This window comes from Oreochromis niloticus, linkage group LG3 (genome assembly GCF_001858045.2).
Source record: "Oreochromis niloticus isolate F11D_XX linkage group LG3, O_niloticus_UMD_NMBU, whole genome shotgun sequence".
Lineage (NCBI taxonomy): Eukaryota > Metazoa > Chordata > Actinopteri > Cichliformes > Cichlidae > Oreochromis > Oreochromis niloticus.
The window spans coordinates 30,773,303-30,798,312 of NC_031967.2; the positions used below are offsets into that span (position 1 = coordinate 30,773,303).

The 25,010-nt window shown below is 41.3% G+C and overlaps 1 protein-coding gene and 4 non-coding genes across 5 annotated transcripts in view; 1 reads left to right on the plus strand and 4 right to left on the minus strand.

The window, feature by feature from the left end:
- The window catches only part of htr2cl1 (5-hydroxytryptamine (serotonin) receptor 2C, G protein-coupled-like 1), a 135,026-nt gene that overhangs the window by 9,896 nt on the left and 100,120 nt on the right, over positions 1 to 25,010 (minus strand). The window contains 2 exon segments of the mRNA XM_013276726.3: positions 7,846 to 8,046; positions 22,063 to 23,101. Of these exon segments, the coding sequence (XP_013132180.2) occupies positions 7,846 to 8,046; positions 22,063 to 22,486 (625 nt within the window). The 5' untranslated portion in view covers positions 22,487 to 23,101.
- trnak-cuu (transfer RNA lysine (anticodon CUU)) lies at positions 523 to 595 on the minus strand. The gene has a single exon. It is a non-coding gene; the product is annotated as a tRNA-Lys (tRNA).
- On the minus strand, positions 9,933 to 10,005 carry trnak-cuu (transfer RNA lysine (anticodon CUU)). The gene has a single exon. It is a non-coding gene; the product is annotated as a tRNA-Lys (tRNA).
- trnak-cuu (transfer RNA lysine (anticodon CUU)) lies at positions 15,625 to 15,697 on the plus strand. The gene has a single exon. It is a non-coding gene; the product is annotated as a tRNA-Lys (tRNA).
- On the minus strand, positions 16,108 to 16,180 carry trnak-cuu (transfer RNA lysine (anticodon CUU)). The gene has a single exon. It is a non-coding gene; the product is annotated as a tRNA-Lys (tRNA).

Consider the following 25,010-nt stretch of genomic DNA (forward strand, 5'->3'; position numbering starts at 1 on the left):
TTTTCTTATTATCCTTCATTTAACTTGCTCTTATTTCAACCTTTCTCTGTGCTTGCTCTGCCAGCTGTCACTACAAGTTCATTTTTGTCATGTCAATCATGACAGCAAGAGCCAACCTCTGCCTGTGAAATCTGACCTTGCCCAGATTTTACTTCATAAAGCACTGACTGGAGACTTGACCAAAAAGCTTCTGAAGAATCATATTAGCAAAATGTCCACGTGAGGACAGATCGGCATCTGAAGGTCATAAAGATATGATTTGCATTTGCACCAATATTTATTGCCCATTGAGGAAAGACCATGTGACTCAGTTACAGATGAGTCTTTGCAGTCCTATAGAAAATCGAGCACACCTTTACACCTTCCAGATGATCACGTGCGTCTGATTGTAAGCATGTGTGAGAACGTCTATGAAGCAGAGGTTTTGACAGCTTACATGTCTGGAATAACAAGGTCATAAGAAAATCACCTGAATCCAAGACTTGTGAAAGTTTCTTGTTAACTTCTGTCTTAAATTAGCTCCGCCCAATGTGGGGCTCAAACCCACGACCCTGAGATTAAGAGTCTCATGCTCTACCGACTGAGCTAGCCGGGCTTGTACACCTAGCAAAACTGTACTGGACATCTGAGCCCAGTTTGAAGCTGTTTGGCCATAATGCACAGCAGCACATTTTGAGAAAACCACACCCAGCACACCACCACAAACACCTCATACCAATCTGCAGCAATCTGATTGGAATACTGTGGTGGGGCCTTAAGAGAGCTGTTAATGGATAAATTCAAATATTAATGAAATGAAGCAATGTGAAAGACTGATAAAGTCACACAAATGACAATTTCTGCAAGTTATTGCTGCTGAAGGTGATTCTACAAACTTACAAACATTTCTGACGTGACTATAAGCTCAGGAAGATGAACAAATCTCACAAAACTCACTGAATTTAGTCTGATGACCTCTGGAGTCAGTGTTTCAATGTAGCCATCGACTATTTGGGCCGAGACTCAGAGTCCCATTTAGTGGTAACTAAGCTGTCATTTGAGTGCATTTCAGTAAATGTATTCCATTTTTTGGTCGCCACTCAGACTGCATGTAGCTGCTTTAACATGATGGGTCAGCACATTTAAGACTACAAAAAGAGAGCATAGAGCTCCCAGTACCACCGAACCGCTCCAAATAGAGATTAGCCTGAAACTTTTAAGCAGTACAAGTGCATCTAAATATGTAACAGCTGTCAGTTCGGACCAAAACAGACTGAGGTCATTTCTGCATTTTTAGTTTGTCACCATTGAGAAAACTGTTGTGTTCACACAGACACTTGAGAGGACACACATTAGCTCTAATGGACAGCAGAAAAAAAAGCCGGAAGATACACAAAAGCTCCAAAGTAAAAAGTCAACAAGAGGCAGAAAACATCTTCTGTTTGGGTGTTTCTTTGTTAATCCTTTAGCATTGATCTCTGTAAGCCCTCTCAGACCTCAATCACAGCTGAACATTGTGGTGCAGAACCTCTTGAGGGGTCAAGGTAATGCCAGCAGGAAAAGAGCAATTTCTTCTGATTTAAAGCCGGATGCGAATGAGTGCAGAGCAAGAAAGGACAGAAAAGTAAAAACCTACCTGCTATCTGGAGGCATCAATCAACTCAGTCTGTCAATGTAGCTCTCAGGAAGTAATCCCTGTCAGCAAAACAACTTTTTAACTGTTGGAAAAATGTATTTCACGGGAAACTATTAAAGGACTCATAAATACTATTTTTCCTTTTAAGATGGATCACTCAATCATCTTTGGTTAGGAGCAGTGTTGGGACTAACGCGTTATTAAGTAACGCGTTACAGTAACTACGTTATTATTGTGGTAACGAGCACGGTAACTAGTTATTATGCCAAAACCAGGAACGCGTTACTCGTTACTGGGATTTAGATAGGCCCGTTACTCGTTACTTCGTGTGGTGGATATCGCGGAGCTTCCACAGATTCAATAACATTAGCAAGTGATGGAAGCCAGCAGGTGGATGAAGGAAAAGGGAGGCAAGAGGAGAGACCCGAAGCGGCCGCCGGTCCGCGTGTCAGGTGAACTGAACTTCAGGTAAGAAGTTATGACCTGCAGTCTATCGGAGTCAGATATAAACCAAGTTTAGGTGGAGTTTATTTTCGGTATGCTGACATTTTCGTACTGCGTGCTAGCTAGCATGACGGAGTTTCTATACAGCTGTGTGGGTGCTATGTTACTGATGTTGAACTTTATTTTGTTCATACGGTTAATTATTAGAGTTGCCAACCGTCCCGTAAAAAACAGAATCGTCTCGTATTCAGAGAAAATATTACGCGTTTCGTACTGAGGTGAAAAGGAACACAGTTTGTCCCGGACTTCAGCTACAATGAAAAAGACACAAAGCTGAAGCTGCACAGCTGCCTCTTCTTCTCTCATTCTCTCCTGTTTCTACTTCAATCACGAAACTGATCAATGATCAGCTGATCAGCTTTTCTCTCTTGTTTATTTATCGCCCACTTTGCGCCAGAAAGAGGAAACCAGCGGATGTCGCGTTAAACAACAGCAGCACGTTTAAGCTTGATCAGCTGTTGTTAGAATTTATTTAATATTAATTTCTAGTATCAGCTGATGTTTGCTGGAGCCACAGCTGTAAAGCTGCTGGTCATGATATCGGTTTGTATATCTGGTGAGAGGGAAACATGCAGATGAAACCAGGAGATGTCCTTACTGAATCATCAGAGCTGAACAGGTGATGGAGAAACAGGTTTACCTTTTAGGTGACATGAATGAGTTGAAGGGAAGTTATGAACTGTTTCTGAGAGACAAATAACACCAGGATCCTTTTCTACGTAGCTGACAGCTGGTAACTGTGCAGGGGCGTGTCTAGCAAAGTGTTGCCGGGGGGCAGGTAGGGCATTAACAGGGAAAGGGGGGCACAAGGAAATACTTTTCTTTATTATTCTCATTTAAAATGTCTCGCTTTTAAAAAAATAATTATCTGAGTCTTACAACAAACAATTGATAGATTGATACATATATACCATCAGAACAGTGCACATCACTGTCACAACAGTGTTTGTTTTCATTCAAAGGCTTTATGATTTTTCCTATAATGGTGGGCCGGTCTCTAGTCAAAATGCCCGGGACAATTTTTTTGTCCCAGTCCAGGTCTGTATGCAGCTCATCTGCAGTCTGGTGTTACCTACATCTTCCTATTCAGAAGGCAGAATTTCCAAGTTCTGAGTACAATCAAAAGCACCACGACTGCAGTTTTTGTGTTGGATGTAAAAAGCAGGCTAGAATCATGGCGGCAGTCAACGACGGTCCAGGCGTGGGATTTCTCTCGTGGAAATGTGCACATTATTTTTTCCTTTCTATTGGTAGGTGGCACAGTGCACTTGTGGCAAGTAAGCAAGCTAGAAGACTGGTAATCTTGCTGGGTATCCAGTTACGGAAGCAACACATTAACAAGAGAATTCTGAGTAAAACCAAAGTTACTTTCCCTAGTAACTAGTTACTTTGAAAGTAACGAGTAACTTGAAGTAACTGAGTTACTTTTTTAGAGAAGTAACTAGTAATGTAACTAAGTTACTAATTTAAAGTAACTTACCCAACACTGGTTAGGAGTAGATTGTTTTGCACATAAAAGGGCATAAAAGAATAAAGAACATGAAGAGAGGCACTATATAAAACTTTAATGATGTTTGATCTGCTCTTTTCTTCAACTCGGGCAAAGAAATACATCTTTTTTTTGTATCAGTGTGTGATAAGAAGAAAAAACAGCAGATAACTAAGTTGAGTTCTGGAATCGATACAGCTTGTGTTTTACCTTTCGGGGCTTTTTGACCGAGCCACTGCGAGCACATAGCTCGGCACACTTTTCTGCCTTAAGCACTTACAAACCAAGTTATTTGTCAACATGAGGTTAGCTGTTGATAGTCTCAAATACCAGCTTTAATCTTTAATAAAATGTTTCGTTATTAGGACACGAGCGAACATTTAATCGCATCCAACCAAAAGATAACAAACCTTTGCCCTTCATTACACACGCTTTTTGATTCACTTGTTTCTTGATGAAACACGTATTAAATCCCCACACGGGAAACCGTGATAGCCTGTGGATTTTGTTCTGTGACACCGTGACTTTAAATGCAGCAACAATCGATCCCCAGGTGGAGTTTATGCATGCATGCAATGACTTTGCATAGCTGCTTTCGCTCGGAGGCCAGAGGACGTACAGTAGCGGTACGCACTTTCACACTTGTATGTGTGTGTCAAGACTTGAAGCCCTCGTGGGTGTTAAAGGGCACAGACAACATCAACAGGAGCCGGAGGTCAGACAGAGCGAGGGAGGGCTGTGGGAAAAGTTTTAAAAGTCATTTGATCCCTCATCGCTTTCCTCACGGGGAGGTCATACTTTCCCCTGTGCAACACACACACATATATAAACACACACACAAATATGCATGCTTGATAAACTAAATTCTTCAAGGTATTACGTGCCTGAAATTGATGCTCTAACAAACACTGCAGACAGGTCCATAAGTTCTTGCATCTCTGCAGCACCAATCAAAACAGTCAATGTGTGATTGAAGTGCAGACTTTCAGCTTTAATTCAAAGTGTTAAACAAAAGTACTGCATCAAGACATGGAAGCAGTTCCATGGCCAGATGAGGCACAATTCCTTAGCCAAAAAAAGATGTTGAACATTTTGGTATCTGTTCCATAAACTCTCAATATGAGGTCCAAGGAGATGAGAAAGACAAGACGATGAAAACCCCCCAAAATAAAATCAGTGAGGCAGTGGAAACTATACAAGAGGCCAAATCAAAAGTCTTTTTCATTCTTACAAAGAAGGAACTCGCGGACCAGCTCAGCTACACGAAAAGGCCTAAAAGACCACAGAAGCCAACTAATCTGCCACACTGGTTGCTTTGCATGCAAGACAGTGACATCCCGACAGCTTCGTGCCATTCATACCACTGCTGAGAGCGCAGGCACCAGAGACTAGTCTGCAACCTCCTGGCAAAGAACGATCTCTAAAGAAAAGTGAGACTGATAGTGAGCAATTCCTGGAGGAAATCGATTGCTAAAGTTTCAGTCACGCAGGCTGAAAGACTGGACAGTAATCCTCCTTTTCCCCCATCTTAAGCTGCTTTTAGAAGCAGCTCTTGTTTACTTTGAAGGCAAACAATTTCCATTTCTATCCAAACCACGGGCAGCCGCAGCAAGCTGACAGTAACCAAAGCAATCTAGCTTGAGACATATTTTCCTTGCTGATAGGGACTCACTGACTGGTTTCTACACCTGTGCGATTGACGCCTTATACCTGAATTATGCTTCAGCTGGAAATCTACTCCTTAACCTACAATGTAACTGCAGAATATAAATCAGGCCTTAGCTAGTGCGTTTAAAGTTGAGAGTTGGGAGCGAGGCATGTCTTTTATATTGCCTAAACCTGTTTCGTCATGACGCAGATGGCAAAGGATGTTTTGTGCATCATTTCGAGATGCCAGTGATTTTTACAAACTGGCAGTATCTGACTCCCAGTAGGGAGACAGTGGGTTGAGAAGAAAGTGCGGTGGGAGGCTCTTGCTTGTGACAGCATGAGAAGATTTAAACACCCTTGGCTGAGCTGTAATGTTAGCCAGCTGCAGGTGCAGTTCAGCAGAGAGGAAACAGCTTCTAAATGAAAACGGGTCATGATTTCTTAAAGAGAAATTGCTGCTGAGATGCATTTTTCCTGATCCAAAATTTGGCAAGTGAATCATATCTACACCTATTTATGAACATTATAAAAGCAAGAGGAAACAATATGTCAAACTATTTTTTGGTGGTGTACTGTCCCTTTAAAATAACAATGAAAAATAAAATAAAAATCATACGATTATATGAGATGACTGCTTTTACTCCAGCGAAGCCGCAATTCCCTCTAAAAATCTTGTGGTAAAACATTAAAAATAATCTTTTAGGCATCCTGATACATATATATATATATATATATATATATATATATATGAAGTGTCAATAACTCCACAGCATATCTTCTGGCTACCTTTAACAATTACATTTTAAGATGACAAAATTAATTTATTTGCATATTTTTGTCCTAGCTTCTAACAAAAACGAATAAGAAAAGTGCTGCGATCACCTTTGGGGAGCAAAAAGTCTGTGATGCAAATCACTTCCAACTGTAACAACACACAGCCAGACGCTTTGAGCGTCAACAAACTGAGAGGTTTCCCACTGCTTCATAAAGTCAGGAGGGGCACTGATAGGACCTTTGGAGACACTGCGAGGGGGATTCTGAAAAGTCATTAAATTTAACAACAGTCATCAGTCTGGAAACTCTCCGTGTGTACCTGTAGGGGACGGCTAAATTAACAGGGGTGTAATACAAAAATCCAGCCTTGCAGTTGACCACAAAACGACACAAAGGTAGAATGTATTTTCTTCATTGTGCTCATTTATAGATGTGTGAAGATGAAAGGCCAGTTCACTGAATTAAAGAAAAAAAGAGAAACGCACCCAGCGCAAAAGCAGAACGCGTTCAGAGACTAATTAACTGACAAATAATATCCAGAAAGGTTTAGATCATGGAATCTAAACCAGGAGCTGTAACTGATGACTTGTCTGTAGTCTCAGTGCGTTGACAAAGATTTTTAGACTTTTCAGCCATTATCACCGTGCACACTTACAGATTTCTTCACACATTTACAAATCTGATTGCACACGCTCACACAGACAAATTGTTTTGCTACGGTAACAGCCTCATATACTTTATGTTTTTCTTGATTGACAACAGCAATCAACATGGTGGGATGAGTCAAAGATGTTGGTCTGTAAGAGCTTTGTCACGAGTTGTCAACAAAGTCGTAAAGTCATGAAACTCTGGCCGTCCCTTATGGCGGCACATTTAAATAACAGTTCATTCAAATAAAAGATTTGCTCTGTCCTGTTTATATAGTTTAGCCTGAAAAAAAGGTGGAAGACTTGGTATATAGATGTCCAGTCCTTCAGAAGTCGTTGGCAAAACCACTTGCTGTCCTAGCCTCTGTAAACAGTTTGCTGCTCAGTTTATGTGCTGAGCCACAAACTTTCGGTCACAGGAAGTAAAAAATCTAAGTGTATTTTGTGAATCTGAGTTGGAGACTATGTTTCAAAAAGGAAGTGGTGCGCTCGCTGAACAATGACTTGTGGTTTACACGACATTAACCAATGAGCAAACCGTTTCACTCTTGTCCTCATCACTTCCATTTTTTTGAAAACCAAGATGGTGACGGTGAAAAAAACAACAGTGTTGAGGCTTCAAAACATGGCTTCACAAACTGTACGGTTACGTTGTAACCTTGGTTCTCTGAGTGAGAACTCTGTACATATGGAGTATGTAACGGAGTGGAGAGATAGTCTCGATATGACAGAGAACAATTCATGATGTCATGATAGTTACATGTATCTTTTACACTAATTTGCTAAACCAGTAGCTGTCTGCTAACCAGCTGTCTGTTAGCCAGCTATTCATTAAATCTGACCACTTCTGTGATGTTGGTGCCTTTTGGAGCAGTTGTAATGTGATAATTTGGCAAATAATATGGTTTTCTGCACGGGTAATTTAACTAACAGTCCATCCTAAAGTCTGTACAGCAGTTTTGTTGGCTGAAATTGGAGTATTTGTGATATTCATGTTGTCAAGTGGCCTCCACCTCTTGACACCATGAATATAAACTGCACAATTATGTATAATTACGCCATCACTGACACTTCTAACTAACTGAAATATTTTTAATTAGTAATCTAACAGTGCCTGTGGAAAAAGAGCCAAATCTACCTTTATGTATTAACATGCAAATGCTGACCTATAGATATGGTCCACACTGCAGCGATCTTCATCATGGCTTTGGTTCTAGAGTTGAAGCGGCTATGCTCTATAGGGTTGCGGATGGCGACGTATCGGTCGAGGGAGATGGCGCAGAGGTGCATGATGGAGGCAGTGGAGAACAGCACATCCAGGTAGATCCAGATCGGACACAGAGCGCTGGGGAGGGGCCAGGCGTAGTCTGGAAGAATTGAGAGAGAACATGAGAGATTACCACGCTGCCAGGTGATGTAAATAATAATAAGCTGCCTGTTGATTTTTCATGGGCTGCAGTTGCTGCTCTTGACTTTAAAAGCAGTGATTCATTTTGTTCAATCGATTCTAGGAGTCTGGCTGAGTGAATGCCATCAGGGTTAGCAGACTTTGAGGGCTTAAGATGCAGCATGGAGAGGCTGACTAAATGTTAATTAATTAGAGTACATCAAAGGGAGAATGCAAATTACATGCAGCTCCAAGTTTCTGTGAAAAATCAGATAAATGTGATAGTTTGATTACAGCATTTCTCTGGTTTATTGTAACAATTATGATTAGGCTTAGGCGGAGTTATTTAGATGTCTAATTTAATGGCTGGGAATTGGATTTTAAGAGTAGATGATCAGCTTGCATATCAATGAAACCACTATGAATATAAGGTTTAGTTTAGATAGTGTTTTATGTCCCATAGCTATCATCTGTACAGGGCGATTACACCAAAATTATGTGTGAAAATTAGTATTTGTACAAGTATGTGCTTTTGTGATGCAGGTGTAGTTGTTGTTGTAGCCTGAGGTTTTTTGCATCCGTAAAAAATGAATCTAACAAAGAGGAATAAGGGATTAGCCCCGATTCTAAAGAGAATAACTGATTTAATAAAAAGTTGAACTTGTCAATAACAAATTATAATGACAATGTTTTAAACAAACAAGGATGAAAAACCAAAGATTAAAAAAAGACAATACTGGATAGAACATGTGATTATGTAAATAGCAATGAGATTCAATCATTTTAGCTTTAAATAGTCGATGAACCACCTTAAAATCTGATGCGAGAGTGCCCAAAGACTTAATCCTAAACAGACCAAATTCTTACAAACTTCAAAATTCCCCAGTTACACTTGGGGTTGTGCATGTTTGAAAAAAAATCACTACAATCTTGTAAATCATGCCCACTGACCTTAACCTAAGTGCTGATTGGCTTACGGAGCTGCTAGCATGACTGCTACTAAACTGTTTTTCTTAATGGCTCCTTGTATCATCCATATCATACTTGTATTTTGCCACTACTTATCAAAATGTATTGCCAGAGACTGAAAACAACAAGGCTTTGCACAAGCTAAGCACTGGCTGCAGCCTTTGAGTTTTGTATTCCCACTCTAAGCATTCGTGCTAAAGGCCACTCTGAATACAAAGGCATTTTGTATAAACCATTATGAGGCACCTCGAAACATTTGAATGGAAAACTTTGCTAAAAATCTCCCGGACACATGACTACATAATGCCGCAAATTATTCAGAGACATGAAAGATTTATTTCATGTGTTTATTAACTCAGGTAAAATCTAAGTTGGTAAAGAAATTGCCAGACTATCAAGAATGTTCAATTTTTCCTCATGGTCAAAGTTAACTACAGGGATTAGAAAAAGAGCAGGCTCATACTTACTGGGTTAGTATGAGTCAGGGCTGCTAACAAGGTGCAATTGATTAACTGATCATTAGTAACTCCCATATGGAAAAGATATATATAAATCTTATAAAGTTTGTATCTGTCTTGTGTGAAACTTGTATGAAAAGCATACAAGAGTGAAAACAGATATAAGATCCCTTGAAAAATTATATAAATGAAAGTTGTATGTTTTGGATACTTACTAAAACAATATATGAAAGTAATGAGAAAGTGGCCACTTTCATGAGTAAATCATATAAGCCTTATATAATTCACTATATGAAGTAGGCCACATCTTACGCAAGTCTTTTCTATTTCTTTTTCATATGGGATGTGAGCCCTCAGGCAGTATTTTCAGCATATTTGTCAGATGTATGTAGTATGACAATCTTAATAGAACTTAACACAAAGTCAGAAGAAACAGCTACACCTGACGGGGGGCTTGAACCCACGACCCTGAGATTAAGAGTCTCATGCTCTACCAATTGAGCTAGCCAGGTCTATGTCAGTGCGTCTGCCAGCGTCATTTGTATGCTAAATGTTAAAGTTCATGCTCGAACAATTAGAAAAAGACTGAACAACCTGGGTTACAACTGTACAAAAAAGTATTCTAGAGTCAAATGGTAGGCCATCTGTCTGACAGCTAAAGCTTGGCTGAAGCTGGGTCGTCCAAAGCAAAGCAGCAAAAAGAAAAGAATCAAGATGTTGCAATGGTCCAGTCCAGATGTCATCCTGATTGAAATGCTGTGGCGGGACCTTAAGAGAGCTGTGCACAAATGAATGCCCACAAATCTCAATGAACTCAAGCAAAGCTGTAAAGAAGAGCGGGCAAGAATTCCTGACTGATAACACAGTCAATTCACAAAGAAACTAATTCAATTTATTGCTTCTAAAAGTGGCTCTACTGAATTATGGGGTGCACTTCATTTTTCACATGAGCACATAGAGAACTGTATAAGAACAAACGACATCGATTTGCTCGTCTCGCGCCAACCTCACTGGGGTGTCGACCAACAGCCCCATAGAGTGACTCTCCTGGGTGTGAAACAAGACATTAAAAGTCAAACAAAGATAAAAGAAAAGCATTCCTGACCAAAACGGGCTCAATTTACCTCTCAGTAGGAAACAGAAGCTAGCATCCGATGCACAGTTTGTTAAACTAAAATCAGATCAGCCTTCTTTTCTTTTTCAGTGATGCTGTACGATCCCAGAGGGTGAATTCCTCTTTTATCTCTCCCTACGCGTGGAGATCAAAGGTCAAATCTAGTGCCAGTGTAATACCCTGTAGAGCTGCTAGCTAGTCAGTCTTGCCTCGCTGATTTGTCGGGTGAGCAGTTTGGGGTCGTTGGGAATAAAATCTCTCTCTGCCATCGCAGCGTTGGGCCCATGTACACCCCCTGGGATAACAATACAGCAGCTACAAACACACATGAGGGAGTCAGCAGAGACCAGCAGACACATAATTACAATCAGCAGGTCCCACACTGCTTAAACTGGGCTTAAATAATTAGCTTGACTGGCAGGCTGGCTGCTGAGTGGGCTAAAATGATATTCTGGCACTCTTTAACTCACTTGCAAGAAAGATACTATTTATTTAAAGAAATGAAACGAGTAAAACCAAACATCAACTACAATTATGCTAACTGCTCGAGGCACGAATGCTCCATTACCGTATTCAGTGTCACAGCTTGCATCCGTCTTGTCTCCTTTGTCTTTTTCAATTGCTCTGGCTCATATGTATTTCCCGTCACTTCCCTCCAAATAGCCTTCTAACTGAAATCTGTGCCATTGCTTCCAAATTTCAGGGGACTATATTGCATCACAAATCATCCAGTAAAGGCAATCTTTGATTCTGAGCGATATGTTTCACTTGAAAAGCTGTTCTGTGCAGGATAAATACAAAGTGAGCAACGCTGATGCTGTGTCATCCTCCTAAAAAGGGCATACACCGCAAAACCTGCCTCTCCGTGCCCGCGGCTATTTATATGAACTGAGGACATGACCTGGGGCCAAACCCGCGAGCGTGTAATCTGGCTGCTTAATTTCATCTCTGATTTGTAGGACGAGCAGCACGTATGTGATGCATGTGGAATGAATCACACGCTTGTTTGCGTGCATGCTGAGTGGGAGGCAGCTTGCATAATGTTTCAGAGGTCAAACGCTTTTTTGGGGGCAGCGCATGACACACACAAACACACAAGGTGTTACTCAGCTGGCTACCGGGTGAGTTAGACTTTCTTCTAAATAGATCGAGTGAAAATAACTGAGTGCTGCAGTCAACTGCACAAAATAGCTGATAATTAAACAGCACTTTTGAATCATCGCACATTTTATCAGGCTTTGCATAATACGGAAAGGTTATGACGTATGAACAGGTCAGATGGTAGTCAAGAAGGGCGCTTGTGGTGGGAATTTGTGTTGTATTTCTGCTCACTTTAGTTTGATGTAATACTGACTTGTTTGATGATGGGACGTGTGATGTCCATGAACACATTCGACCAAGTGCTGAACTGAAAAAAGAAGCTAATAACTGCAGTCCCTCCAGTGGCCACTTGAGGCTGACTGAACAAGTACATTTCTACAGACTACAATTTTAAAATGTCCATTTTTGCACCAGAAAAAAAAAGGGCATGTTTACAGTTTGTTACATGAATTAATTTGTTTTTCTAAAAGAAAATCTCCTGGTTTTCAAACTCATGGCCTTCAGCTAACATTTTATAATCTTCTGAGACACTTCTACCTGCAGACAGGGGGAGCTAAGGATTGCTCTGTCTGAGCAACAGCTTCCACAGCAAGTCAGATTTTACAGCAATTACATGCTTTTTTAGCATCTTAACTAAATTCTCCATGTTTACCTGACTGTATCCCTTGATAAGCATGGAGCTTTGCAAGTTTGATTTGGCCAATTTTAATGCCAGATGCCTTTCCTGGCGTTAGACACAAACCCAAGGGGGATTTGTGTCTCTGGCTGGAACTGAATCAGCAAACTATCACTTACCTAACAAATGTGTTAACCACTATATGTCTGAATTTGTCCTAAAACCAATGAGCTGTGAGCACAGGGCTAGAGGACTAGCCCAGAGGATGTCAGGCCCTCAGGCTACCCTCATGAACTCTGATTCTGATTGTTTGGTCACACCAACCATCGTGTTCGGCCTTGCGCAAAGCAGCAGATACTGTTCTACCTGTCCAACCTCTGTAGGGTCCAGGTATCGTGTGGCTAACCTGAGCCAAATGCAAAACTACTGAAAAAAACTGAGAAAAGATGAGGATGGAAAGATTTCAGTGGCCTCCACCTGTAAAACCATTCCTGTTTTGGGGGTCGTCTCATTGTTGTCCCCCTAGTTAATGTCATTAACATGAAAACCTCCTGTGTTACTTAACTGACCAGATCAATATCTCAGAAGTGTAACTGACTTGGTGGTATACTTGGAATAAAAATGCTCTCTATATTTTTTTGAGCACTGTACATTCATACAGTATGACACACATCTTAATAAATGCATAAGGCTCCTGGTCCCTTGCTCAAGACTTTATTCCAGCATATTGTGATTTAAAACAGCTATGCCAAACATGTGGCTGTAACCCACAACCCTGAGATTAAGAGTCTCACGCTCTACCGAAAGGTTTGAGCGTGAGCGTGAGGTTGAAAGCTTTTTGTGACATCACCTGAACCACTTTATCAGATTTCATGCACTAGAACTCTTGGAAACTCACTGACATTTACCTTTCACTTCACACATGTGCACACAGTGTATGTGTACGCACTCAGCTCACCTCAGTACGTGCTTCACATAACATTTACACACCACGTTGGATAAATGGGCTTGCCGCCATCAGCTTGAGGCTGGCTCAAAAACCAGAAAAAAAGCATGTTAACAGTTGGGTACAATGGACAGTTTTGGTCTCTATAGCTACTTTTTTCTTCAAGACAAATTTAAGGGTTTATCGAACCCATTTGTATTGTGTTATGGCTTAAGGTTGTGGGTTATAAAGTGTATATCCACTTAATGTCTGGGAGTGGTGTCTACTGATGGTAACTGGATCCTTGCTCCATCCAAACATCCCCAATCCCTAGTGGAGTTACTGGGCCAGACATTACATCGCCAGCACCACAACAAAGAGAGGGAAGGGGTGGTGGGCTCTGAGCTTATGTGCTTCGGGACCGGTCCCAGATCAGTAGAATAATAGACAGTCACTGCTCACTAGACTTACAGGGCATGTCCATTCAGTGCAGGCCCACTTTATCTACTTCACGAGCTAACGGTAGCCAGCTCATGAAGGGGGCTCTCAACAGCAGAGAGAGCACCCTGGGGGCGCCCATATTGTTGCTTGGGACTTTAATAAGGCATGTTTGAAATTTGTACTCCGCAAATTCCACTACCATGTTATTCCTACCAGGGCAGATAGGACACTGGACCATGTGGACAGTAACATCACTCACCATCATTGCCTACATCCCCCTCCAAGCACCCGGGCCAATAAAACATGGCCAGATGATGCTCTCCTCCAGCTACAGGACTGTTTTGATCTGATAGACTGCTCCATCTTTGAACAGCAGGACCTGGAGACCTTCACTCCGTCTATGTAGTGCTGTGTAAAGAATGTGACTGTGACCATCTGGATTTTTCCTAACTGAAAACCTTGTATGATGAGTGAAGTACAGACTTTGATCAGAACTTGTAACTCAGCCTTCAGGTTGAGGGACAGTTCCTTGTACAGCACTGCCAGAGCCAACCTGAGGAGGGGCATCAAACAGGCCAAAGAGGCCTACAGGAGGAGGATAGAGGGCTTCCTCACAGACAACAACCTCCACCAGGTGTGGAGAGGCATCCAAGCCCTCACCGACTAAAAAAGGCCTGAGCCTGTATGTCTGTATATGACATATGATAGATGATAATAGGCCTTCTCCGTCTGTGTACACTGGCCCTCTTTCCAGTTTCTTAAAGCACAGACTTTGATGTATTGAGTTAATTCACTGTCGGGGAAAAATCGTTTTTTTTTTAAACATGTCTTCTTCATGAATCTGTGTTTCCACTTTGGACTGTGAGCAGAGAAATAGCCTTCAATGAACACTTTGATTGAGTTGACCTTGCATGTCATGCACGTTTTTGGCTGTGTTTTCCTGTCTGTGTAATCTCCTCCTGCCTTTATTTATTCCATGAGATATCATTTCCTTTCTGTTCCCTTTGTTCCATCTCATTTTCACCCTTACTTAACCATTCTGCCCTCCCTACATCAATAATTCATAGTTTTGTGTATTTATTTTATATTTGGCCATAAGACTTGAAGTGAGATACCTTCAAAAATGAGCAGTTTCCTCACTTCATGTATTATCAGTGTTTTATTATCACGTCTAATGTATGTTTTATCACTGAGCAAACAGAGACCTGAGGAAGGGAAGAAGCCAAATGAATCTGAATTACATACAGTTGCGATGGCACCATATCTCCCTCCCATCATAAGGTCTCAGTGTGGATGAAGGGAAAACATGGACAAATTGCTGAAAAGCAGAATGGAAATTAGACTGGGTCTGCAAAACAGAACAAATTATCCTGAAAAACAGAACCATAAGTCTTAACCCAGAAGAAGACCTCAGTGTTAATGCTGTTGTTTTTTTAAACTGTCCTACCAAGAAGAAAAGCATCACGTTTCAGTGCTCTGACCCTAAAATAAGTTAAAAGATTTTCACGTTCCTCCCCTCTAGTCACTTAATCAATTACTGGTGCAGCTGTGAAAGTTAACTACACAGCAACAAAATTTGCATACAGGAGAGACTTCAGCTGTGTATGAAAGATGGATGCTCCCACCATGATGAGCAAAGTCCTGATGTGAAGTGTTGAGCTGTGCTTTTTTGTTGCCGCTGCCTTTGTGTTTTGACAGAAACAGAAGGTAACGAGACAGGTTTGGAACCGGCGTGCAGTATCTCTCAGTGTCTCACACTGAAACTAGCAACTGACACCAAAAGAATGACCAAGAAAGGATTCATTAAGGGAAACCAAGCAAGCTGAAGGGCTGGGACTGTGTTTCGGTTTGGAGGAATGAATGTTCTCAATAACAGCTTCCACAAGTCAGACTGAGCTTTTCTTGCAAGTAAAGGCTACGCGAAAACTACCCAAGCCCGGCTAGCTCAGTCGGTAGAGCATGAGACTCTTAATCTCAGGGTCGTGGGTTCGAGCCCCACGTTGGGCGTTAGTGTTTTAGGACTTTACAGTCTAGTCCAAATAATTGATATAAAGCCTGCCTTATTGTGGAAGCTGTTACTCAGGAGGTAGAATAATCAACAGTTCCTCCAGTGTGCAGATTACAAGCTGGTGGTTTAGTGGTAAATGACTGGTACTTGATAGGAGCTCTTGCAACAACTTCTTACCACTAGCCTGACTCACACACAGTAGCTTTATTAATCAAACATTCACATTCAGAGGATTCATTGACTCCCAAGAATTTATCAACATGCAGACTACAGAATCTGAGCATTCAACCAAAAACCTTCACAATTAGGAAACAATCCACACCAAGATTCAGTATGTTGTCCAAGGAAGCTTGTTTTTCAGCAGCTTACATGACTGTAAACTCACGTAAGTTCTTTCTTAAAACAGCTCCGCCCAACATGGGGCTCGAACCCATGACCCTGAGATTAAGAGTCGCATGCTCTACCGACTGAGCTAGCTAGGCTTTCTACTTGATGTCTTGAAGAAACTGTGCACAAGGTACTCATTAGCTACAGTATTATTATTGATAATTTGCTATTATTAATCTCTGGTTGTCTTCCTCATTGTGTCTTTGTCCTGCCTTCCTCCTGTCAACCCAGCCGATCATGGCAGATGTCCCCGCCTCTCTGAGCCTGGTTTTTCTGGGGGTTTCTTCCTGTTAAAAGGGAGTTTTTCCTTCCCACTGTCGCCAAAGTGCTTGCTCACAGGGAGTCATGTGATTATTGAGGTTTTCTCTGTTTTCTCTGTATCATTGTAGGGTCTTTAACTCACAATACTGATACCGATATTGAACACTGTGTTCTCCCCCCAATGCACCTGTGTATGAATGTTAGCTTGTGTAAGTGCTTAGGCACAGAAAAGAGGCGATGTGTGAACCGGTGGTTGAGGCTTGTAGTAAGAAAGCAGTGTAGAGTGTGGAGTAGAAAAGATCTATGTAAGCTCTAGTACACTCTGCTAACGGCAATACATGTTTCATGAAGACCTTTATCCACCATTTACGCCCAACAGAAGACACAACAAGTTTGTGTCTTTGTCTAACTGGAGCCCAGATGCCAACAGTTGGCATTAGCTGGGTTTCTACAGATTTATCAGAGATGCACGATTTGATTATGATAATTAAACTCATAATTCCTGTCCAAGAACATTTATCTAATCATTTTATATTACATGACAAATTGCCTGCCGGTGTTTGTGTGTGTGTGTGTGTATCCTTGTTATTTTAAAAAGCGTATGCTCCATCAATTTCATTTAATTATCGGGCAATTCCAATTAAAAAAATGCAAACGCATATTCTCTAAAAGCTGTGTGTGTGTGTAAATGTCATGTAGGCCTATGCATTAGAAAGAGAGAGGGTAAAAAAACATTGTTAAATGACATTCTCATCATCTTTTATCATGATTGTCATCATCATTCTCATTAGCATCATCATTATTATGATAGCTGGAATAATTTATTGTCAGTCGAAAAGGTGTGAGAACATTCAGTGACGCGCGTGTGTGCGTGTGTGTGTGTGTGTGTGTGTGTGTGTGTGTGTCTGGTCGATCACTCAGCCAGCCGTGGGGATCAATGCAGTCAAGTACCAGTCTGATGGATAACACTGCACGTAAAGATCCAGGCTCCACTCAAGTGTGCGCGCGAGCATTGGGTGTGTTTGCAGGGACTCGTGTTCTTCTGTGTATATAACTGACAGAGAGACAAACAGCCAATCTGTCTCAGTGTGTTTGTGCATCTGAAAGAGCAAAAGGAAAGGACAGACTTGTCAGTGTTTTGTTTCAGTGTGTGTCTGTGTGAAACATTGATTACCACAGTGAGCAATCAGCGGTGGCTCGAACTAACAGACAGGCACAGAGCGGGCCAGCGAGTGTGTCCGTTGACCACGCGTGGCCCATTAAGCAGCAATCAACCTTCCCCGTCCTGCTTAGCATTCCAGCAGGATGCCTGCCTGCCACAAAGCCAACGCATGACTGTAGTGAATGTGGTCAGGTTTGGCAGGGGAAACAAAAGGGCTGCAGGGCAAAATAAAAGAGTTAGACCGAAGCATGAACATCCACACACTATGTACAGAATCACATCTGCATTTTATAGGCTGGGAAGCAAGAATTGATACATTTAAGGTGATTTAAAGTTGGCCTCCAGCATTATCAGTATTTTATTGAACTGCCGTAAATGTAGCGGACATAAAAGAAACATTTAGAAAGAGGCGGGTTAGAGGCTGATATATCTTTATCTGCAGTGTGAGCATGACTTCAGAAACAAAGAACCAGGAAAACAGTGGCAAAGCTTAAAACCACTTCATCTGTTCTGCTGACATCCGTCCACTTATACCAGCTCTTCTGCTTACATTATGGGTCAACAGAGTGGATTATATGCCTCCATCTCACACTATCCCTAGCATCCTCCTCTGTCACACCAACAATCTGCATGTCTTCACTGCATCCATGAATCTTCCCTGAGCTATTCCTCTTTTCCTTCCTCTTCCTCTTTGAGTGTCTCTACATACAACCAGATAACTGTGTAATACTTCTTATGTCTTCCTGGAGAAAACTGGTTTCGCCTTCTTCTTCTTCTATAGCAGCGCTGATGTAGAGATTTTGTTGTTTAGGAGAACACTGAATTGAGTATGGCGCATAGACGACGGGGGTATAAATGATTTTGACGCCAGGATATAACCAGGGTGGTGATTGTAAAGAAGGAAAAAAGCTTTTGGACAGTCCTACTGTGTTATTAGTTAACGCAAGATACATGGAGGGGTTAATGTATAAAAGCCTTTATTGTATTTGTTTATATATGGGGGATGGAAGAAATATGGCAACACGTTCTTCTCTAAATAATGTTTAGACAATACACCCTTGATTATTTTTGGTTTATATTTGAGATAGACACAAAGAATACGTCTTTCTCATTCTCCTCTATGCCTTTTGCCTGATTATAACTCATGCAGATGAATCCCACCACATGAAGATGACCTCAATAAACTGTCTTTCACTGATCTCCTGTTTTCTCCTTTGCCTTCTCTTTCCTCTGGTTTGTGCTTTTTTCACCCTGTCTGCTGGTATCTCTGCCTCCAGAGCTGCGTGTTTCTAATCTGAAGCCACCGGCCTCACTAACCTGCTGAGTGTCTATCGCTGTATTGTTTGTTGCCTCTCTTCCTCGCTCTTCTTTTCGCTCTCCAATCTCACCCTTACCACAACCGTTTGAGACAGATGGCCATCATCCTTGAGCCTGCTTCTGTTGAAGTTTTCTCTTTGTTAAAGGAGAAGAGGTTCCAGACAGCCTCACTAACCCACACACCTACACAGCCCCTTCTATTCTTTTCTTTTTTCCCACCTTTTATTTTTTAAAACAGGTCTTAAAGTCTTTCACGACTCCTGTCGGAACTCCTGGTTCATGTTCAGGGTCCTTGATTCACTATTGATTAAATCCGTGCATCTGCAGCTACGGGACGTGAGAACGTAACAAAAGCTGAGATTTTGACATTGTGTCGAGGTATGATTAACTTTCCAAGAAAAATAAAGAAAGCTATTCATCATCATGTTTTCTGAGGTAATTTGATTATTAAATCAGCTGAACTAAGGTGTATAAAATTCTTAAACTTAAAATGTAATCAAACTAAATTACTATGGTGTAATTAAATTCATGTGACTTATCCTTTGGCTTTTGACTTGTTAGATCTACTGCTTGAAGCACTGCTCACGCAAGATGATGAAACTGAAGTTGACTGCTTGAGTTTACTTTTTCCTTTTATCCAATTAGTTTGCATACTTTGTTTGCATGCTTCATCAAATTTCATAGTGAAAACCTCAAGTTCTGACCTGTTACAAGTCCTAATCAATAATAAATTATTAATTTCATGGTAAGCCTATGCAGAAAGGGCTGCGCTGCTGTCATCACTGTTAAAAACATTGTATATTCTTCTATTCTACTAAGCTCTTAAAGCCTGAGTTACACATGCCTGGAGAATGGTTGTATTTCCTCCTAGCATGTTGTGGAAGCACTAACCAACTACTGGTGGCGAAACTTGTGTGACACAAACCAGAAATGGAGAGCATTTGCCTTCAAGGCAAGTTGTGCCTTACTGTTGCAACCAACACCTTTCAAAAAGTGCAACTTTTACTTTGAACGCCAATGTTCTCCGTTTACATTTTGCCTCAAATCTTGACAAATCCACTTTCACTTAGCAACCAGTTTGCAAGTATTTGCAAACTGGTTGGCATCTTCCATGCAAACTACTGGAGACCAGAGCATTCTGCTATTGACCAAAGCAGTTTCCAGTGCAGCACTGCATACCTCTTTGAGACCAATTTAGTATTAGCCAGCAAACTCCAGCAACCACTTGCCAATTTGTCGTGGAATACAAATCTTTCAATAGCGACTGGATGGCTGCAACCACACGCAACCAGTCTGGGAATATAAATTTTTCCATGAGGTTGCAGCCCAGTCTCTAGGCTTCTGTGACTGTGGAATAACATCCACCAGAATCCCCACTGAATGAGGGTTAGGGTTAGTTTGCGTTTTGCTAAAGAAGCCTAGTTTTGGAAACTAGAATATCTTATCAAATTTTATAATTCCACACAAAGGGCAAATCCTACCTTAATTGTTGCCAGCAACATGGTAGCTGTAAAGAGGTTAAAGTAGCCACACTATTGGTTTCCTTAATTTCTGTCATATATTCTGTCACAGTGGGATTTTCAAAACATGGCCACAGTTTCAAATAATGAGGTCAGAGTATATATTCAAGCAATCTCCATGAGCCAAAAGCTCAAAGTCCGCTATGCACTTGGTTTCACTACAACTATTGTCTCTACTTAATTGCAGGCACGTAGCACAGAAGCCCCACCCACATGCTTTAAAAATATTTAAATTGTGAGGGGCAGCCAATCAGAACAAAGTTGTCTTAAAAGGAGATGGAAGGGAGCTCAAACACACAGCTTTAGAGTGAATGAACTGCAGAAAAGCTAAATTTTAAAACGTTTTAAAACGTAAATCATGCAAAGACACTCCAGTGCAGTCGAATAATAAAAACATGGGTCTAGAAATAATGAACATTATAGCTACCCCTTAAAAAGGTATATCGTGTACAGCATCCCTGAAAATATCCCTTCATAAAACGTCCTCAGGTTTCTCAGATTACTGAACAGATTAATCAAAAAATCTTTAAAATATCGCTTCATACGATTGGAAGTATGATATTAGCCAAAAAACATAGATACATTTATCACAAAGCGCTGAGAGTTCTTGGAAGTCGATGACAGAGAAAGAACGCTGTCACTGAAACCTGTAAAGGTCACCATCTGTTTATCTACATCTCTGAAACAAATTTTCTCACTGACTATGAGCTCTGTGATCGTCTCTGTGATGGTGACATTTACAGGTATGAAGTAGGAAATGTACCTCCCTCCTGAGGCGTTCACGTCGAGAGCTGGCTGAAACGTTAGAAGAAGACAGTCTATCTTTAATCGAATGTTTTCACACGCACTTGGGGAGAAACGCTGCGCACATCCTATTACGCTAATGTGGGCGTTCATGCAGAATCCTGGCACGGACACCGGAAGCAAGAACAGCAGTAAAAAGCTGGTATGAAATTGCAATTATTAAGCTGGCATCCTCCGGCTGCAAAATAACAGTGTGCGCCGTCTCAGAGAAGTAATAATCATTTCAATAACTGCACGGAAAAATGTTTTTTAATGATGGCAGGCACATGTCAGTGTGCTGACAACAGCTGGCAAGTGGGTGGATATTTGAGATCAGGTGCAGATTGTCTAAAGATTGAGATTTATAGGGATGAATCTGGCTTTTTATTATTAAAGGAGGGGCTGTAGTGAATACATAATTACAAGCACTTAAGGAAAGTGGATCATCTGTTTTGCTATTCTTTCAAAGTCGGTACGAGTAATTTACAAGTTCCTTTTGACTGTACTGAGCATACTGAGAATGTAGGAGGAATGTAGTTTCTCAGTTTGCAGCAATTTCTCCACCTTCTCTTTGATTTTTCAAGCTACAAAACTAGAAAACTGTCATTTAAATATTTAAGTGGTCAGTTTATCCTCACTACAAACACTAATTTACTCAGTTATCTTAAATGATATCAGCTAGTCTGATCACACTTTGCATTATGTCCATGAACACATCCAATCAACTGCTGAGATCACGGCACACAAAGATGATGACTGACTCTTGAATCATTCTTAGAAAAACCAACTCATCCAATTGTTCACTGATGTTTTAAAGTTGCTTAAGACTATAAATATGCTACTGACACATAAGCATTCAGCAGAGAAGAGTTGTGAATTTTACTTGTACGCAGGTGTTTCATGCTGATGTCATTTATGGGTATTGTTGACTTACCATAGAGGATGTTGATAAGAGAGATCGGCATAACCAGAATCCCTACGAGCATGTCCGCTACAGCCAGTGACCTCAGAAAGAAGTTGGTGGCATTCTGGAGCTTCTTTTCCAGCGACACCGCGAGGATGACCAGAATGTTTCCGCCGATCGTCAGCGCAATGATGACGAGTATGAGCAGCGCTGGCCAGTTCTTCTCTTTGATCACCGCCCTGCTCACAGACTCCTGCGTTGTTAAATTATCCAGACCTAAACTCATGCCGGAAGCACCGCCACCTCCACTGCTGCTTCCAAGTCCTATCCCCCACGGGAGGGTTTGATTGAGATCTAAGGGGTTGTTGCTCGGCCAAGCCATTCGACCCCCGACCTCCAAGGAGGATGTGGTTGTCCCGAACCCGCCAAGAAGAGCCCTTGCTGGGCCGCCCATTTCAACAGGAGATTACTGGAGATTGGACAATCCGTTTCAGAAGCGTACAGAAAAAGAAGCTGCACTTAAAATTAAGGGACACTTCTCTGAAGGATATCACCTAAGAGTTGATCAGATGTCATCCATGGGATGGGAAGAAAGCAGGAAAGGGAGAAATCTGGGGGATTGTGAATGACAGGGAAGCTGGGGCAGGGGGATAGGGAGGAAGCAGCTACAAGTGCTCTTGGTTTTATTATTGTGTTGTAATAAATCTTGCTAGCTCCAAACAGCCTCAAATTGTTCTGTTAGGCTTGTATCTCCCATTACTGGCCAACAAATCATTGCCAGGGAGTTCTCAAGGTATATGCTGAGCAAAACTTTCCCGAGTTGCTTTTTGGTGTTCAGCCACATCTACATCCAAGTGGAAGTGAGACTTTAAGAGTTTTTAATTTAGAGCTGCAAATTGGATGACTCATATCCATGGCTGCGGGCCACCATCGTCCTCTGTCCAGCCAATCGCTGTAGTCAGTTTGCCACAGGGTATCAGTCGGTTTCAGTATCTGCATTCAGCTTTGAACCTTGCTGTTGTGAACGGACATATCTGAGGTGTTTATCCGAGATGATGGTGAGGGCGAACTGCGGAAAGAAGCAATGGAAGAAAAAAAAAAGAATCAGATCATCTAATTTGAACTTCCTGCATGCACAAGTTGTTTTCACCCAGTCATTCATGATTTGACAATAAATCAAATCTCTCTCTCTTACATTCCTTCTGGTCTGTCCTGATATATTCTTGATATATTCCCCCTTTCTGATTACTTTCCTTCCATCCATCTACTCCATTCACCCACTCCTCTCCCTCAATCTTACTCAATAAATTTCCATTTTTTCCTTCTCTAAATCTTTCGATCTTTCATCCATTTCTTCCTCCCTCTTCAGCCATCCATCAACCCGCCCACTCAAATCTTCTTCTGTCCTGCATTTTCTCCGCTTCCTTCGCCCTCCAAGTGACTAGTTTTCCAGAGTAATTTAAGACTTTGTCCGCACTCCTCAAAAAAAGTTTTGAAAAGAGCATTAAACACTGTACTCATTCAAAAATATACTAAAGATAAAAATCCAACAGATGCTTTGATATTTACTCCCTCACATCACAGCGTGTGTGTGTGTGTGTGTGCTGAAGTGATGGCTATCCTCTCTATTTACCCTTACCAGTCAGGCGGCTTAGTGATTTAGCACCTCATAAATGTCTTCAAGGAGAGGTGGGGGAGTCAAAGTTTATGTGTGTGTGATAGTCAGCGCGCGCATACAGTAAGTCTTTGCCTGCGAAGAGCACGAACGACCAAAAACCATTGAGACGTGTTCTCGTTTGCGTGGGATGTTTAAGAATGAAATGCGAATAAGTGTGTGTGTGTTTACTTTTGTGCTTTTTTTCTTTCTGCGTTCCCATGTGTCCACTTGTGAGTGTGTATTTTGAGATAAAAAGCGAGCACATCTCCAGACGCAACCAAGCCTCCAGCTGAGATATTTTAGTGGGCGGCGAGTCTATGATAATATCAGGAAGGATAGAGTATGTCTGTCCATATTTTACTGAATGCTATATACACAATAATAAAAACTGTGCTTCTTTTTTCCCCCCACAGTGTGGGTATGTTAACATTTGTATTGTTTAATGTGTGTAAATGTATTCATTTGTCTCTGCTTTGCACTTATTTGTGTAAATTGCTCCGCATGCAGATGAACCGTCTAGGTGCGGTTGTGTGCAAACACAATAATTCATTCAGATTACTGTTGTGTGTGTGTGTCTGGGTGTGTGTGTTCCAACTTGTGTAGTTTATAAAAACAACCCATCTTCGTACTTAAATGACAAAATAAAACATGCTATTTGCAGGAGCTTGGAAAGAAAAGCGACTGGACTTCTTTAAGCTTCTTGAAGACAAAGTTTTTGAGATCCCTTCCCAGACACCTTAATGCCCACTCACATCTTGGGTCATTTGTTCTCACTAAGTCACATGATAGGGTGGGGCAAGGTCTCACAAAGGATTCACCTGGAAGCTTGGCTGATAGTGACCCACACCTGTTTTCACACCTTGACTCATGTGATTAGGCAGATGATCAATATAGGGTCAGCAAAACCTCTTATGGACACTCCCAAAAGGGCTTAAATAGGGCTCTCCACCTCTTAGAACTCAAGAAGCTTCTTGGATGAGAGGTGAAATGTCTTCAAGACACTTAAAGAATTCCAGAAATCCGATTTTCTTTCCAAGCTTCTTAGACTATGATGACCTGGATGACTGAGAACCTTCAAAAACCCCTGAACCAAGTCTAAAGTAGATACCTACCAGTTTACCTTGAACCACACCCTCCCCAACTGGTCTTTCATCATACTGAATTCAGTAATTGGACCTTAGTGACTTTGTTTGTTGTTTTGCTTTTGCTTATTATACTTAAACACTTCTTTTCTCATTTTCCACTAAACTGACAGGATAGCACATTTTTATTCCCAGGGTGGCTGCAATGCTGTCGATTACACCATTTGGGGTCATCCTAT